The 17,138-nt window shown below is 57.7% G+C and overlaps 1 protein-coding gene across 1 annotated transcript; it reads right to left on the bottom strand.

The window, feature by feature from the left end:
- Positions 1-889: 889 nt before the first annotated feature.
- P3H1 (prolyl 3-hydroxylase 1) lies at positions 890-17,031 on the bottom strand. The gene is made up of 15 exons (XM_002715177.6): positions 16,486-17,031; positions 12,631-12,783; positions 11,766-11,955; positions 11,413-11,544; positions 10,172-10,311; positions 8,834-8,923; positions 8,496-8,548; positions 8,202-8,323; positions 5,917-6,044; positions 5,547-5,642; positions 4,991-5,141; positions 2,628-2,745; positions 2,155-2,230; positions 1,712-1,852; positions 890-1,363 (listed from the first exon to the last, which is right to left on the bottom strand). The coding sequence occupies exons 1-15, from the start codon at positions 16,948-16,950 to the stop codon at positions 1,208-1,210; spliced, it is 2,211 nt and encodes a 736-aa protein (XP_002715223.5). The 5' UTR covers positions 16,951-17,031; the 3' UTR covers positions 890-1,207.
- Positions 17,032-17,138: the final 107 nt, after the last annotated feature.

Raw genomic sequence — 17,138 nt, 5'->3', positions numbered from 1 at the left:
AGGAATCTTCCTGACTCCTGTCTTGCTGAGCAGACGCCCAGACTCCACAGTGGCCAAGGCCCCCGAGGTCCCCGGCCACGCTCCGCCCACCTCCCGGAGTCTGCATCGCCGTCTTGGCCCCCTTGCTGTTCCTTCTGCCTCGGGGCCCTGGCTTGCTTTTCCTCCTCCAAGGGTTATACACACAAACACAGGTATGGACACGTTTATCATGTCTCCCCTACACCACACAAGCTTCATGAGTGGGGGACTTGTTTGGTTCACTACCACATTGCTTGGTTTACTACCACATTCCTAGCATCAGGCAGGTAGCTGGTGCTCAGTGAATGAACACCGGTTGATTGAATCAATGATCGATGACTGCAGGTGCGCAGGCTCACTGCCCTACCGCACGTCAAGCCCAGGAAGGGCGATGGGCTTGGTGCCAGGGACACAGCCTCAGGAGCCGGAGCTCCAGTTCTAGCCTGTCTTCTGGAGGGGCGGCGTCCTGCACACGGAGGCCCCGGGTGCGGGCTCTCAGGCCAGAGCGGGAAGCACGTGGCTGACGCGGGGCACCGTGCCCGGGTGCTGCTGACCCCGCTCCCTGCCAGGAGAGGATTAGAAATAATCCCGGCATTCACAGCGCTGCAACAGCTGAGCTTGCATCTGGGCCACACCCCCCCAACCCCGCCCCCCACCCCCCGCCCCGGAAGGTGGGCAGGTAACGGGCAGCCCGTTAACACAGATGGCAATGCCGGGTCCCTGAGGCTACACAGAAGTGGCGGGCTGGGGCCCGGGCCAGGCCCTCCGGTACCACACCTGCCGCTGCATCCTGCCCAGAGTGATTTTCATCACCTCAGGCCTCCAGGGCAGACGGGCTTATTTCCAATCTTTGAACAAACCACCAAGCAAAAAAACACGAATCATTTATTCTTTGGTTGTCTACAGACACTTAAATACTGTACTGCCGTCCAGCAGCTCCCCGCGTGGGCCGCCGCGGTGGCTCCGGGGCTGCGTCCTGAGCCCGGAGCCAGGTCCAGAGGGGAGCAGCGTCCTGCCAAGTCTGCTCCAAGAGCAGCAGCACCGTGCAGAAGGCTGTGAGCAGGGTCCCCGAGGCGGGACAGCAGACCCGAGCCCACAGCTCGGCGGCCCCGAGGCCCGGCCAGTCCAGGGTGCGGGACAGAGTTCCTCCCTGAGGGCCTAAGCACCACGGGCGTGTGCCCGGACACTGTCATAGCTCATCCTTGTGCCTCGACTCGCCGCCTGCGAGGGCGTCTTCTCCAGGTTGTGAGGGGCCCTGCTGGACGCCCAGGGGCTGCTCCTGGGGGAGGTCCACGTCTTCGGGGCTGAAGAGCATCTTGACCAGGTCGTCGGCCTGCACCCTGTCCTGTAGGGACGGGCCGGGCCGACTCAGAGAGGCCCCTGGCCAGGTGCTCGCGGCCCTCAGCGGCTACCTCCGACAGCGAGAGCGGCGGAGGCGCTGCCCCACAGCCCGTGAGCGCCCCTCCCTCTCAGCAGGAGCCAGGAACGCAGCACTGCTCCCCATCTGCGCCCCCACACCCCACCTGGGGCTGCAGGCCCAGGGAGGGAAGGAGGCCCAGTGAGGATGACGTGATGCGACCCTGGGGACACAGTGCTGGAGTGAGGAGCTCCGAAGCCAGTGGCAAGAAGGCCTGGGGACGGACAAGGCAGCACAGGGCCTCTGTGAGAACAGACCGGGCCCAGGGCCACTCACCCTCTCGCTGTGGCGGGGATCCAGGGTGAACCACAGGGCGATGGCACAGCGCTGCCCCCTGGTGACAGCCTTCACTCCGTGTGGATTTTCAGTGCCCGAGGAGAATCCCACAGCCCTGCCGCACTGGGGCTGTACCTCTGCCTAGAGGGGACAAAACAGGGGCGCACAGGGCAGAGTGGAGCCCGCCCTTAGAGGAGACATGGGCTCGCTGAGGCCCAGGATTGAGGGCAGCTCTTTCCAGAGCCAGAGCCAGAGAAAGGGAGGCCAGGCAGTGTGAAGGACCCATCTGAAAGCCCCCCCGGCCCCCTTCCCCTCTCATTTGGGGATGGTGGCGCTGGCCGCCAGGGAGGCCAGCTGCTCACTCTGTCCACTGCACTTTGGGGAGGTCAACTCCAGAAACCAGGAGTTTCGTCTCTCAGAGAGGAGAGCAAGGGGACACTCACCGTCACAGTCTTGGCATCCAGTTCTGTGAAATAGAAGTTCCCTCCGTCGAAGTCCCGGTTTAGGTAAAGGATGGCGCTGGGAAGGAGAGAGCGCGCAACACTGCCATCTCCTCCTCCCGCTCTCCCGGGCCTGCACTGCCACGTGCAGCCGGGGGCGGCCCTTTGCAGGACCCTTTCTGAAGCAGAACGAACACAACCTCCAACCTTCCCACCGCACGCCCTTGCCCTAGAGAACCCATCACCCCCATGGTGGGAGGGGACGGGGGCTTCTGTAGCAAGCCCACCTACACGGCACCGCACACATCACACTGCTGTGACGAATCCTTCATGTGGGTCTCCCTACCCAGAGGGTGCTGGGATGAAGTACTGGTTTCAGGAACAGCTGGCCCCAGCAGTGAGTCTGTGCACGTGTCGGGGGCGGGGGGAGAGAGCGTGGGGCGCTGGCTGCCTCACCACACCTGCCCTGTACTCACCTGTAGTCCCGGAAGGTGTAGGCGGGGGGCTCCTTGACGCACACGAGGGTCTCGGCATTCAGGATGCAGTTGTCCACGTGGACTGGATGGCTGCTGTCCTTCCTCTCAGCCTGCGTCTCTGGGCCAAGGCAACACCGGTGAGCACGGGGACACCACAGGGGACGCGACAGCCCTTCCACTGGCATGGATGGGATGCTTCCCCAGATGGGTTGGGGCACATGGACATGGTCAGTGTGTGTCTCTGGTTAAGCCATAAGCCTAGCAGTCCTATGTCTGCAGGCCTCAGGGATGGCTGCAAGCCGGAATGGGCGGATCGTGGCTGAATGGCACACGCAGGCAGGCAGTCAGACCTTCCAAAATAGGGAGGGCTGGGGAGTCAGGAGGCGGCAGGCTGGACGCAGGGCAGAGTCGGGGAGGAGACCTGCAGGCGAGGGCGCAGGGGAGGGGCCCGCAGCCCTGAGGAACTCACTCCAGCAGCAAGCTGCAGGGCGGACTGCCTGGGGAACCAAGCAGGGAGGTCACGCAGAGTGCCAGGCAGACCCTCCCGCGGGGCAGCCTGTCCAGCCGGCTGCTCCCTGCTGCGCCTGTGTCAGGCACCAGGTCCTCCCCACCCTCTCTACTGCCACTGGCCCTTTCCAGGTTTAGGCCTTCGTCCGCCTCCCCCGGAGCCACTGCTCATGAGCTTCCCTGCCCCTGGCTCAGAATCTCGGCGCAGTGGCAAGGCTGGTCTCTAACAAACCAGGACCTTGCCGGTCCGCTGCTTGACAGGCCTCCACGGGGCGGCCCTGCCGTGAACTCCACCCTGTGGCTCCAGGACACAGACTGCTTTCGGCGTGCCCACACTGGCAGAACTCTACTCATCCCAAGGAAGCAAAGCCCTCTAATCTGCACCACCTTTTTAAAAAAGATTTATTTTATTTATTTGAAAGGCAGATTGAGAGAAGAGAGAGAGAGAGAATTTTCCATGAACTGGCTCACTCCACAAATGGCTGCAACAGCAGAGGCCGGGCCAGACGGAAGCCAGGAGCCAGGAGCTGCATCTTGGTCTCCCACGTGAGCGCAGGGGCCCAAGATTCAGGCCATCTTCCGCTGCCTTCCCAGGCGCAGTAGCAGGGAGCTGGATTGGAAGTGGAGCAGCTGGGACTGGAACTGGTGCTCATATGGGATGCTGGTGCGGCAGGCAGCTGCTTAACCTGCTATGCCACAACGCCAGCCCCTGGCCACCTTCCAAAGGCACACCAGCGCTACATCTGATCCCTACAGCCTGTTCCATCTCACCCCTCTTAGGAAAGCAGAAGGGAAGGTGGCAGCGGGAGAATAAGGAATAACCTTGGATCCCTCTACCTGTAAGTCAAGGAGCTCTCTCACAGGTGTGGTGTTCAGCAACTGGGACCAGAGAGCTTATAGCATGGCTCAGGACTGATCTAAAGGGTAACAAAAGAACTCTTGGGCCAGTATCGTGGTGCAGCGGGTTAAGTCACTGCTTGCGACACCGACACAGGCATGGCATGTGAGGGCCTGTTAGAGTCCCAGCTGCTCTGCTTCCGATCCAGCTCCTTATTTATGTGCCTGGGAAAGAAGCAAAAGATGGCCCAAGCACTTGAGCCTCTGTTCCCCATATGGAACACATGGGGTTGGAGTTGCAGGCTCCTGGCTTTGGCCTGATCCAGACCTGGCGGTTGTGGTCATCTGGGGAGTGAACTAGCAGATGGAAGATCTCTCTCTCTGGGGGCTGGCACTGTGGCATAGTGGGTTAAGCCACCACCTACAGCCCTGGCATCCCACGTGGGCACCAGTTTGAGTCCTGGCTGCTCCACTTTTGATCCAGCTCCCTGCTAATGCACTTCAGAAAGCAGTGGAAGATGGCCCAAGTGCTTGGGCCCTTGCACCCACGTGAGAGATCCTGCAGAAGCTCCTGGCTTAGGTCTGACCCAGCCTCGGCCATTGCATCATTTGGGGAGTGAATCGGAGGATGGAAGATCTCTCTCTCTCTGTAACTCTGCCTTTCAAATAAAGAGAACAAATAATAATAAATAAATTTAAAAAACAGCAAATAGAATAAACTCTTGAACACATTCCCACAATTTGGCGACTTTCTTAGTTCCCTTAGCTACCAGGATGCTCAGGGCCTCCTGTGCCCTCTCTGGGCTGCCCATCTGCCCACTGCCCTGTGCACGGCACAACGTATTCACCCTGCAGAATCGCCTTTGCCTCCTCTGGGGAGCCCTCCGGCCTCCAGGGAGGCTGACTGTATTCCTCCACGCTGCTGTGACACTGAGTTGCTGTGGATCTGTTGCCCTCAGCATGCCATGCAGTGCCAGGGCACAGCGTGCTCGGGGTGCTGCAGGGGCAGCAGGGCCCACCTTCGATTGCAGTGCGGCACACCAGGTGCGAGTAGGAGAAGTAGAGGGGGGTGTCCAGGCGGAAGTAGGACTCCATGACCCGCCGCACTTTCTCGGTCACGTTGTAGTACAGGCGGGCGCTCTGCAGGGGAACCTTCCCTTCCTGCCCCAGCTGCAAAGGAAGCAGGCGGTCAGCTGCCCTGAGGGCCCTCTGTGGCCGCCAGACACACCAAGGCACAGGCCACACGCCGCGACCCCTGCCGAAGGCACAGTCTCTGGCCCCTACTGCAACACCCCCGTCCCCTGGCCTTCACGCTTCTCCTCATGGATAACCTGTGCCTCCCGCGCAGACAGACGTGCAGCGCTCTGGAACGAGCCAAGCTTCAGGGAGCATCGTGTGTGCTCACTCGTCTTTGTTACGCTTGGTCTAAGGGACATGGACTCGAAAGCTGAGCTCGTGCCAGGGGCCTGAGCCTCACTCCGCTGCAGCTGGACAGTGAGTACAGGCAGGTGTGAGCTCTGTGCCTCCTCCCACCCCTCAGATGCACGGCTGCAGAACGTCTGGTACCGACTGTACCTTGAGGGCTTTGAAGACGGTGACGCCATAGAACTTCTCGTTGGGGGTGTGTGGGGAGGTCTGACCCCGGTAGCCGTCTCCTGAAGTTGCTGCTGCCTGCAAGATCCCAACATCAACATGACATCAGCTGGAACGGCAGGGGCGGGGGTGGGGGGCGGCGGGGAAGGCCTGAGTCCAGGTGGTCACTGGGGGCAGCAGAGGCAGGCAATCACTCACTGCCCCCCACCCCAGCCCGCCCTGTACGTTGGTCAGTCTCTGCAGCTCCCGACATCAGCCATGATGGCTGGGGGAGGGCGCGAGTCGAGGTGGTCACTGGGGGCAGCAAGGGCAGGCAATCGCTCACCGCCCCCCACCCCGGCCCGCCCCGTACATTGGTCAGTCTCTGCAGCTCCCGACACTCGTCATCAGAGATCACACCGTCCATCACCACCCGCTGGGACCCGTTCAAGACTTTGGAGTTCATGGTGAGACTGATGCCCTCGTACAGCAGGGGGCCACCTGCAAGGCAAAGACCGGACTCCGCTGCAGCTCTGTCTGCACAGACCCTTCACGGGATCCCGCCTCTGTGCCGGGAGCAGAAGTTCCTGTTGTTTCCCACTCGCCGGAAAAATCACAGTCCCTCCCAAAGGTAGGGTAGTCTGGAGGGGGGCCTGGAGTCCAAAGACGGACCCAAGAGCCAGTCCCAGTGCTGCTAGCAAGGCTGCTGGGCCTTCATGCATTGTGCAGGAACATGATAAACGCATTCTTAAACAAGAGCTCCACAACCAGCAGGAGCTGGGTTTGACTCCTGGGTCCTCCACTTCTTAGCCTCATGCCCTTGGGGAGTTAACCCTTGGTTAACCTTGAATTCATTCACGTTCTAATCTGAACAGCGCCCACCTCCTGAGTTTGATGGTAACAAGTAAGGGAAGTTAAAAGCCTAGCACAGTATCTGATACATGGTAAAGGCTCAAAAGTTTTGGCTAGCATTCTTAGCATTTTTTTTTTTTTAATTTGACAGAGTTAGACAGTGAGAGAGACAGAGACAGAAAGGTCTTCCTTCTATTGGTTCACTCCCCAAATGGCTGCTACAGCTGGCGCTGCACCGGCCTGAAGCCAGGAGCCAGGCGCTTCTTCCTGGACTCCCATGTGGGTGCAGGGGCCCAAGACTTGGGCCATCCTTCTCTGCCCTCCCGGGTCACAGCAGAGAGCTGGACTGGAAGAGGAGCAACCGGGACTAAAATCGGTGCCCATATGGGATGGTGCCACAGGCGGAGGATTAACCAAGTGAGCCATGGCGCCGGACCCTTGGCTACCATTCTATCACCATCATAATCATTGCCATCATCAATGGTCACTTAAACATCAATGGTCTGGCTGGCGCCGCGGCTCACTAGGCTAATCCTCCGCCTTGCGGCACCGACACACCGGGTTCTAGTTCCGGTCGGGGCGCCGGATTCTGTCCCAGTTGCCCCTCTTCCAGGCCAGTTCTCTGCTGTGGCCAGGGAGGGCAGTGGAGGATGGCCCAAGTCCTTGGGCCCTGCACCCCATGGGAGACCAGGAGAAGTACCTGGCTCCTGCCATCGGATCAGTGCGGTGTGCCGGCCGCAGTGCGCTGGCCGTGGCGGCCATTGGAGGGTGAACCAACGGCAAAGGAAGACCTTTCTCTCTCTGTCTCTCTCTCTCACTGTCCACTCTGCCTGTCAAAAAAAAAAAAAAATCAATGGTCACTTCACAGTGAGCCCAGCCCACCTCTCAGGCAGCTATAAGAGGCACACAGAGGCCTCTGGAATGGAGAAGTGCTGGACAAATCCTTGTGCCATGCTAACGCTGCTGAACCAGTCACTGTTAATTTAAGCAACTGTAGGGCAAAGACCAACCTTCCTCACCATTCTCATGGTGTCTCTGTGCTAGGGACCTACTGGAGACTCCAATCAATTCCTCTGTTTGCTGAGGCCTCAGTGTGCTAAGCACTGCGCCAGACAAGGTGAGGGGTCAGCACTTGGAGACCACACCTGTTCTCCAACAGTCACTCAACAACCACCACAGGGAGGCTGTGACGCCCTAAGGAGTTCAGAAGAAGGGGACCCCGACTGGCTGGGAGGTGTAGAAAGGCTGTGTAGGGTGTATCTGAGGCGTTCCTGGGCAGAAGAGTGTGGGCAGTGTGTTGGCAGGAGGGACAAGCTTGCCCAAAGACTGAGCAGCGGAGGCTCCAGAACAAGGAGCTGCCCTGTGAGGCAGGAGGCTGGGGCAGTGTCCCAGGGTTCGCAAGCTGGGCCTGCACCCGCCGTGGGAGGCGCACGATAGACCGGACGAGGAGAGATGACTGCTGGCAGTGGGTGATGGAGCCAGAGGCACTGGAAAAAGAAAAAGGCAGGGGGATAGAGGGGATGGGCAAGGGGGAAGAGGAGCCGGAAGGGACCTGGGGCCTCTGAGGCTCCTGTCTGTGTCCTACAAGCAGGCACCAAGCGAGCTAAACCAGCGTTTCTGGGACACAGGAATCTTGCTTCTTGGCCAAAGCCCAATGCCCAGGGCTCTTTCCAGGTGGAAGTCCTGCTGGTGAGTTGGAAAGGTGAGGTGAGGCCCTAACGCCTGCTGGACTCAGCCCAAGGCTGGCCCACAGGGCCCTGTGCAGCCATGGTGCGCTGCCCCGTGCCTTGGGCTTCCTGCTCTCACCTTCCCGAGTCAGCCTGCTCACATCCAGCGACTCCTTGGTCTTCTCCTCCACCAGGGTCTCAATCTCCTTCATGAGGTTTCCGATCTCCTGGGAGATGCGCACGGCCGTCTCCCGCTCCGACCTGTGAGCACAGCCGCCCTGAGGCCTGCGCCCGAGCCAGACCTGGGCTCCCACCCCAGCACCCACGCTGGACCTGCCCACCCCGTGCCCAGAGTTCACATCTGCCTGGGCTCCGGAAGCCGCAAGTGCCTCATCAGACTGATCCAATCATGCAGTTTCTTCAAGGTCCTCACTTCTGTTTCTCTTGCAGTCTCTTGGGAATCACATCTTCTGGAGTCCACGAATCCTAAAAGTAGGCCAGGAAGAAAGGAACAAGGTAGGGACTTCCTTAGTCTTCCAGGTCTCCACATACACAACAGGGCTACAGGGGAAACCCCCCCGCACAGAGACAAAGTGGGCGGAATCCCGGGCCAAAGCACTTCTGCTGCCCCGGGGTGCCCGTCCCCCTTCACCCTGCCCCTCCTGCTCCTCCTGCTCACTTTTCCAGAGCACCCCCGACCCGCCCAGGCTGCACAGTAGCACCTGCCCCAGCCCGCACCGCGCTTCCCTTCCCCTCTGTTTCCTGGCTCACCGGGTCCACAAAGGGAATTCCAAAAACATCATATGCGAAGTAAAGCAGCTCCTTCTCCAGCAGGCTGCGCTGTCGGTACTCCCGGGCATTCTGCGGACACAGGAAGGAAGCCCTGGAACTCGGGCCCGCTTTCACCCTGGGGGACCCCACTTCCCGGCACCTGACCCTGTGTCTCCCCACCACGACTGGGAAAAAATCTGCCCTTCTAAGCCCAAGGCCCCACATGCTTTCTGCACTGCCTCCTGCCTTCCTCAGGCCCGAGCAGAGTTCACGTCTCTTGGGATGCAGAGCCTGGGTCTGGCTTGCCCAGCATGGGGGCCCGGAGTACCTCCTGGGGTCACACCTTGCCCTCGGTACCCTGCTAGTCTCCGAGCAGCAGAAGGAAGATGCAAGGAAGACACTGGCAGTAGAGGTAGAAGGTGAAGCAGTTGAAGGAGGGCAAAGCTAAGGGACTCAGTGATTGCTGTGTCGTGATTGTACGTGGACTTGCTGTCGGCTGTCTCAGGATGGGCATTGGTACTAGGACAGGGTGGGCAGTGGAGACTTTGGGGCCAGCCACGGGCCCTGGGTACGTCACTTCAGCTCTCAGAGCCTAAATGTCCCCATCTCTAGGCAGGAGCAAGAGTGCCCAGCTCACAGGAGAGCTAGGCTCGCATAGGGGCTCAGCAAATTTGAGTTACCTTCTTTCTAGAAGGGAGCTCCAGTTAAAAATGGCAGACTGCCCATGTGGGCTTATTTTCCCTCTCTCTTCCAGACTCACTAGTATGATCAGAAAAAGGGGGGTGAGAGTTTTAACCAAGCGAGACAAAGAGACTGAAGTGGCATCTGAAAGCCAGATTGTCACCACCTGGTGGGCAAAGGAGCAACTACAGACAGGCGGTCTTCCCCGGAAGGGCGGCAACAGGATCGTGTCTACCGGAGAGCCAGGGTTCCAGGGCCGGGAAGGGCGACCCTTGCGCTTCTCTTCTGAGCGGCAGCCTTTGTGTCATACGGATCGTCCTTGTTTTAGAGAGACGAGCAAGACTGCTGAAGGAGGGAAGAGAACAGACGATGGCAGGAAGGAAGGCGGCGAGGAAACAGAAAACAGGTGACGCGAGCAACCAGCGCCAAGTGAACAGTGACAGATGCTGGCCAGAGGGTGCGGAGCATCCGAGGACGGGGTGCCGAGGAGGGGAGCGCTGGCCTTGCCGTTAGGCCTCCTGCGCTGGCTCTGGGCCCAAGTACTCCCCAGCCCCCGCCCCAGCTCCTAGTGCTCCCTTCTGCCCAGAGCGACAATCAGGGCACCCACCCCGACCCTGCACACGCAGCCCTACCCCCTAACTGGAGCAGGTCTCTCACCTCACGGGGGCTGATGGAGCTGGCCTGTTCTTCTCCAAGCATCGCCGCGTAGTAGGCCAGATTCTGGCTCATCACCTCATCGCTGGGGAAGAAGAGGAGGTAGGTCTTGGCACATTCAATAGCCTGGCTGTAGTTCCCAACTGCACAGCAACAAATAAATACAACAGATACAATTAAAAACGGCTGAGAGAAAAGGAACCACTTCGCGTCAGTCTCAGCGCAGGACACGGTGATGTAAGCGGTGCCTGCTCCATAACACGACTGGGGCAGGTGGGTGGGCACAGCCAGCTAACACACTGTTGGATAGGCTCAAATTCCATGTCTGAATTTGAATCTTGGCTTCTCCACTTCTTTTTTATGAGTTTTTTTTTTTAAGATTTTATTTATTTATTTGACAGGTAGAGTTACAGACAGTGAGAGAGAGAGAGACAGAAAGGTCTTCCTTCCATTGGCTCACTCCCCAAATGTCCACAACAGCCAGAGCTGTGCCGATCCGAAACCAGGAGCTTCTTCTGGGTCTCCCACATGGGTGCAGGGGCCCAAGCACTTGGACCATCTTCCACTGCCCTTCCGGGCCACAGCACAGAGCTGGATTGGAAGAGGAGCAGCCAGGACTAGAACCGGTGCCCATATGGGATGCTGGTGCCTCAGGCGGAGGATTAACTTACTATGCCATGGTGCCGGCCCCGGCTTCTCCACTTCTAATCTGGCCTCCTGCTGATGCATCCTGACAGGCAGTGGATGACGGCTCAAGTGCTTGGCCCTGCCACCTATGTGGGAGACCCAGATGAAGCTCTGGGCTCCTGGCTTCAGCCCAGTCCATCCTGGGCCATTGCAGGCATTTGGGAGCTCACACGGGTGGCAGGGACCCACTAGCTGAACCATCAAGTCCTGCCTTCCAGGGTGTGCATCAGCAGAGAGCTGGCAGGAGAGCCAGACTCAGGCACTCCCACACAGCATTCAGTGTCCCTGGGAGCACCTTAACTGCCAGGCCAAAGGCCAACCCTCGACACCTCTACTTTCGCTATTTAATTCAATTGTAAAAAATAGATTAAATGTTCTAGAGGGGAAGAGAGGTGCTACATCTCAGCTCTTAACAAAGGGATCCCCTGGCTTGGGGCCACCCACAGCCACAGAAAGAAGCCAAACACACTGAAGAAACACAGGGTCAGAACCCCCCCTAATATGCTCTTACCGTCTCAGATAAGGCAACAGAGAGAGAGCAACAAGCGAGGTCTTACTGTTGTAGTAGGCAAACTGCAGGTAATTATAATGTGACGGCAGGAAGTCTTCAAAGGGCTTTTCTCTACTCGGGTGGGACGCCAGCTCGGTGACACAGTTCTGCTTGCAGCTCAGGACCTGGACATAGTGATCTGGAAAGAAACACAGAGCGGGAGTAACAGTGAGCTCAACCTTCAAATTCTGCCTAAGATGAACAAATTCAAGTGGAAGCAGCTCGTAGTCGGAGGGGAGGCTCAGATCTAAGGAACTTAGGAACACGGCTCAGCATGCTGAGTGGGCGATACCAAGACGCTGACCTCAGGGCTGGGGGGTGGGGGAGGGGCAGCCGAGGCGGGCTCTGAACTGGGTGCACCTGTGATGGCCTGGAAGAGGTCAGCGTTGTAGTCCAGGTAGTTGTAGCCATCGTAGTCATAGGGCCCCTCGCAGAGGGCGCGGCACTCCTCGTCGGCCACGAAGTACTCCCGCAGCGCTGTCTCCAGGTGGGGCACGGCCTCCTGCGGCTGCTCCTCCGAGTAGAGGTGCACTCCCAGCCGGAACTCGTGCTACTAGGAGGAAGGGGCGGTGAGAGGCCGCAGAGGGGCCCTCTGCCTGCTGCGGGCCCCGGCAGCCGGGCTGTGGACAGAAAGGACGGACTTCGGGGCTGCTGTGTAATGAAGGCCTTTTGTCAACGGTCTTCAACAGGCCTCCTTTTTGGAATTTCAATACTTTTAACTCCTAATCTGGACGAGACACAAGGGGGCGCACCGTCATTTGCTTGCACTTTTCCATAGGCTTAAAAGTTGTCAGACGTACAGAATTTACTTTAAAAATGTCATCCTGATGTTTCTGTTGGTCCTACTTCTCAGTTCTTAAAACGCAGGAAAGCATAAGCTCTTTATAAAAATGCTCTCTTGTCACACTCTTTCTAAGAGAAACGAATTACAAATGCAGAGATTTTTATGTAAAAAATGTGTTTTCAAAGGAAACCTGAAGATACAAGAAAAGGCTTATAGGTTAAAAATTAGATATGAAAGTCTTAAAAATAGTACAAAATATTTACTGTTTTTAGGGTGACAGTAATAAAAATGATTTTTACAAAATACTGACATTGTTCTAATGTTATACAATGAGTAGGACTTCTGTAATCAAAAGACAGCCCTACTACTAAAGGTCACTTGAAATAGAGAAGGAGAGGGGGAGGGGAGGGGAGAGGGAGAGAAGGGGATAGTGGCTTTCACCATGTGGGGCTTCGCCTCGAGATCCCTGAAGTCCGCCTCCTTCACCCCAGACATGGTCTGGTAATAGTCCAGGTTCTGCCGCATCTCCAGGTGCTCAGGGTTGCCCACGAAGAAGGTGTGCGCTGCCGCTACAGCTTTCTCCAGCTTGTTTATCTGAGAACGAAGCACCAACGGTAACTCTCACATCCAGTCCTGCTCAGATGTGCAGTCCACAGCAAACAGGCAGTCCTGGTCTTTCTGAGCCTGAGTGTGCCCGGCCCCTGCCAACCCCAGAAAACACAGCTGCCTCAGGAGCAACATCCCAGAGACTCGGGGCACAGTGCCCGGGGCAGACGTGCAGCTACTTCTTAAACCAGGGGCAGGGCCCCTGCATCACAGGAGGTAATGAAGCCTCAGTGACGTGCACATTCTGTTCTAAGACAATGCAGGAGTGTGGTGGGAAAGACTGCTGCCAACACAGTTTCCATACTCAGATGCAGTGACTGAGCTGAAGTAAGCCTAAGGCTTCAAGCATTTAGAGGTGGGGAAAAAAGAGCAATCAACAATCAGACCCGTGTCCAAGAATTTTCTTGCCTTTTCAAAAATAAGATTTATTGATTTACTTGAAAGGCAGAGTTACAGAGAGGACACTCGTGTACACACACACACACACACACACACCTTCCATCTACTAGGTTCACTCCCTAAATGGCCCCAATGGCTGGGGCTGGGCCAAGCTGAAACCAGGAGCCAGGAACTCCACCTGGCTCTCCCACGTGGGTGCGGGGGCCCAAGCAGTTGGGCCATCATCCACTGCTCTCCTAGACACATTAGCAGGGAAGCTGGGATTCAACCAGTGCTCATGTAAGACCCCAGAGTCACAAGCGGAGGCTTAACCTCACTGTGCCACAAAACCAGCCCCATGAATTCTCGTAAAATATACTTTTTCTGGCATAAAATAAAACTGTTTCCGATACATTCAGGGAAAAAGTGGTAACTAAAAATCCTAAGGGTCCTTTACAAAATCCGGACATGGTATCTTCTGACACCAAGCCCAGGAGGTTACAACACACATCTGTTAAGAAAAAAACAAAACAAAGATCTAGAGGGAAAAACGTGCTACAGGCCACAGAAGTGCCCACAGTAATGGACTACACTGTATCAGAGTTCATATACAGAATTCAAAATAAATCACAGAGGATCTAGTGATCAATGACATAGAATTTTTTCTTTAGATTTACTTATTTTGAAAGTCAGAGTTACAGAGAGAGAGAGAGGATCTTCCATCCATTGGTTCACTCCCCAGATGGCCACAACAACCAGTGATGGGCTGAAGCCAGGAGCTTTTTCTGGATCTCCCACATGAATGACAGGGGCTTGGGTACTTGGGCCATCATCTACTGCTTTCCCAGGCAATCAGCAGGGAACCAGGTTGAAGTGGAGCAGGTAGATCTGAAACCAGCGCCCGTTTGGGATGCTGGTGTCACAGGCAGTGGCTCAGTGGCTTTACCAGCTACATCATGATGCCAGCTTCAAAGACATGGACTTAAAAAAAAATTATTAGAAAAGCAGAGAGACAGAGAATGAGAATGAGAGAATCTTCCATCTACTGGTTCACTCCTCAAATGCCTGCAACAAATGCCTAGGTGGGATAGGCCGCAGCCAGCAGCCAGGAACTCAATCCAGGCCTCCCATGTGGGTGGCGGAAACTCAATTACTGGAGCCATCACCTGTTGCCTCCCAGGGTGTGCATTAGTAGCACTCTGCAGCTGGGCTGGGAGTCCAGTCCCATATGGAGTCCAATATGGAATGTGGGCATCCCCAGTAGCATCTGTACCACTGCACCAAATGCCAGTCTCTGTCTCTACATGTAGGCTTTGATGTCACAGACCAGGAACCCATCCAGGTTTAAGTCCTCACCTGCTGGGCCGCAGACAAGTTAAGGTTTCCTCTAAACTCGGATTCCTACAAGCCATCCTAGGAGCACGCACTACCTACCTCACAGGATTGGTGGGTGGTTAAACAGATGAAATCATCTCATTTCTAATACATAACACATATGTAGTGCTCCATGAATGTTAGCTGTTATTGCCACTATAAGAATTTTTTTTCATTATGATCGCTACTAGTAAATGCACACAGAAGAGGCAGTGAGTGTTGGCTAAGTGACCATGGTGAATAAGTCCCCCATCTCGTACCTGTTTCTCTAGCTGTAAAAGAAACTCTCAGGGGCCAGCGTTGTGGCGTGGTGAGTAAAGCTGCTGGCATCCCATGTGGTCGCCGGTTCAAAACCCAGCTGTTCCACTTCCAATCAGGCTCCCTGTTAATGCACCACAGAGGACAGCAGAGGATGGCCTAAGTCCTTGGGCCCCAGCACCCATGTGGGAGACCTGGAAGAAGCTCCCGGCTCTTGGCTTCAAAGCCATTTGGGGAATGAACCAGCAGATGGAAGATCTCTCTCTGTCTCTTTTTATAACTCTGCCTTTCAAATAAATAAGAGAGTCTTTCAAAAAGCTTCTGGGCCTGCCCGTTTTGTGGATTTCCTCTCCCCTATCTTTCAGACTGCTCCGTCTTCTCGCCCGCCTCCTCAGGCACGGGGGCACCTGCCTGCCCTCTCCCTGGAGACCCGAGGCCCGTGTGTCTTCATCACTCGGCCTGCCGCCACTTTCTTCCAGGGCTTATTCCGTCTGGCTTCCAGAATTCGCTGTCTAAAACCCGATTCTGACGCCCTGAATCCTTGCAGCCTGCAGATTCCTCTGGGCGTCACCCTTCCTGCTCCCCACACACCCCAATACCGCAGCCGTAACTGACTGGCTTTTCCCTGAATACACCACGCCGGGGCTCTCCTCCTCCCAGCCATCCCGCCTCTCTCCTTAGCAATATTCGGGGCAGGAGGCAGCGCCAACTCTTTCAAGACTAACTTCAGAGACAAAAGCCAGACTCTCTCTGCTTTGTGGTTCCATGAACCACAGTGGTTCTTCAGAGCAAAGTGAGACAAAACCAAAAAACCAGGGAGGCATTTGGGTTACCTGCACAGGAACTGGAATGGAGCAGGTATTCAGTCGAGTGCTTGTTACAGAATTTAAAAAAGTGCTCTTAGGATGGGCCCAAAGCCACAGCCTCAGTATCATGGTCCCCAGTCCAGGGCTCTTCCGAGTAACTGGGTGGCTCGGAGGGGAGGTGTGTAAGCAGAATGCGTGAAGGGGTCCCCCAAAGTCTGGGGTGGGGGGTCTCTCTTTAGGCTGACGGGGACAACATCCACCCCACAGGAGAGGGTGAGGATCGGGGCGAAACGCTTGCAACAGAGCCGGGCAGCTCTTGCCGGCTCCGGTTGCCATCACCATCGTCGCCGCCACCGCACACGGCCGCGGTGCCTCCAGCCCATTTGCACAGCTGGCACTGGCTCTCCTCAAACGACCAACTTTCCTCGGAAACCTGCCGGACTAGCCCGAGGACCCGCACGGAGCGCGCCGGCAGCCCCTGCTGGCGACGTGGCAATCCCACGTCCCGCCGGCGACTGCTGCGCTCGGCGGCAGGAACAGCATCACTGGGAAGCGAACCGGAAGGAGAAGTCGCCGAGGCTCCCGGCTTCCCACGAGGACACCGAACCGAACCAGGTCGGAGCCTCAAGCTGCCGCTCCCGTCTCCTCTCTCCACGAGGTCTCCCGGGGAAACACGAGGCCAACTTTCTCTGGCCTGTGCGCGAACCCCCAAGCCGTACCTCTGCGGTCTGCGTCTGCCCACTCGCTGTGTCCCAGGAGCGCTCCCCACCTTCCCTCTCTCGGCCACTTCTCCGGCCCCGCAAGTGCCCCCAGGCCGCCTGCAACCACCCTCTCCCCGCCCCCGGCAGGACCCCGGCTGCGGGCAGGTGTGCACCTTGAAGTAGGCGACTTGCAGGTAGTTGTAGGGGCTCCGCTTGCGGAACTCCAGCTCCAGCTCCTCGCTCAGCGAGTGGGCGGTCAGCGGCCCCAGGCAGCGGCGCAGGCAGGCGGCGCGGCGCAGCAGGCCCCCGAAGAAGCGCAGGTCCTGCAGGGCTGCGGCGCCCGACGTCTGCGCCAGGCTCGGGGCCGACTCCGGGTCCAGCTCCCACGGGAGGTCGGCGGCGCACCGGGTGCGGCAGCGCAGGCGGAGGGCGCGCAGGGCGGCCCGCGAGCGCAGCGCCCGCTCCATGCTCAGGACCACCCCTGCCCAGTCCCCGCGCGCGTAGGCCGCGGTCCCTTCGGCGTAGAGCAGGTCAGGCGCTGCCAGGTCCCATCCCGCCTCGGACTCGACCTCGGCTTGGGCGGCAGCGGTGGCGACAGCCAGCAGCGTGGTCAGCAGCTTCAGCGCGCGCGTCGCCATCGCCTCCAGAGACCTAACGGGACAGCACGCCTCCCGCCGCCGCGGCCAGAGCCCCACCTCGAGGGAGCCCCGCCCCCGGGGGAAGCCCCGCCTCCCGAGAGGGCGACGCATGCCCAGGAGGCTTGCACCGCCTCCTCTTGACTTTGACCAACTGGCCCTTAGCGGAGCGTAGTGCCCCAGCCGAAGCC

This window comes from Oryctolagus cuniculus, chromosome 7 (genome assembly GCF_051225735.1).
Source record: "Oryctolagus cuniculus isolate XC-2025 breed Fujian yellow rabbit chromosome 7, ASM5122573v1, whole genome shotgun sequence".
NCBI lineage: Eukaryota > Metazoa > Chordata > Mammalia > Lagomorpha > Leporidae > Oryctolagus > Oryctolagus cuniculus.
The sequence above is the reverse complement of the archived record's forward strand: the minus strand, read 5'-3'. Positions and strand labels throughout refer to the sequence as shown.

Coding starts and splice junctions, on each gene's coding strand:
- P3H1 (XM_002715177.6), bottom strand. CDS start 16,950: ATGGCGACGCGCGCGCTGAAGCTGCTGACCACGCTGCTGGCTGTCGCC. Junction 8,324..8,495: donor AGACTGCAAGAGAAACAGAA/GTGAGGACCTTG, acceptor CTGTGCTCACAG/GTCGGAGCGGGAGACGGCCG. Junction 2,231..2,627: donor TACACCTTCCGGGACTACAG/GTGAGTACAGGG, acceptor TCTCCTTCCCAG/CGCCATCCTTTACCTAAACC.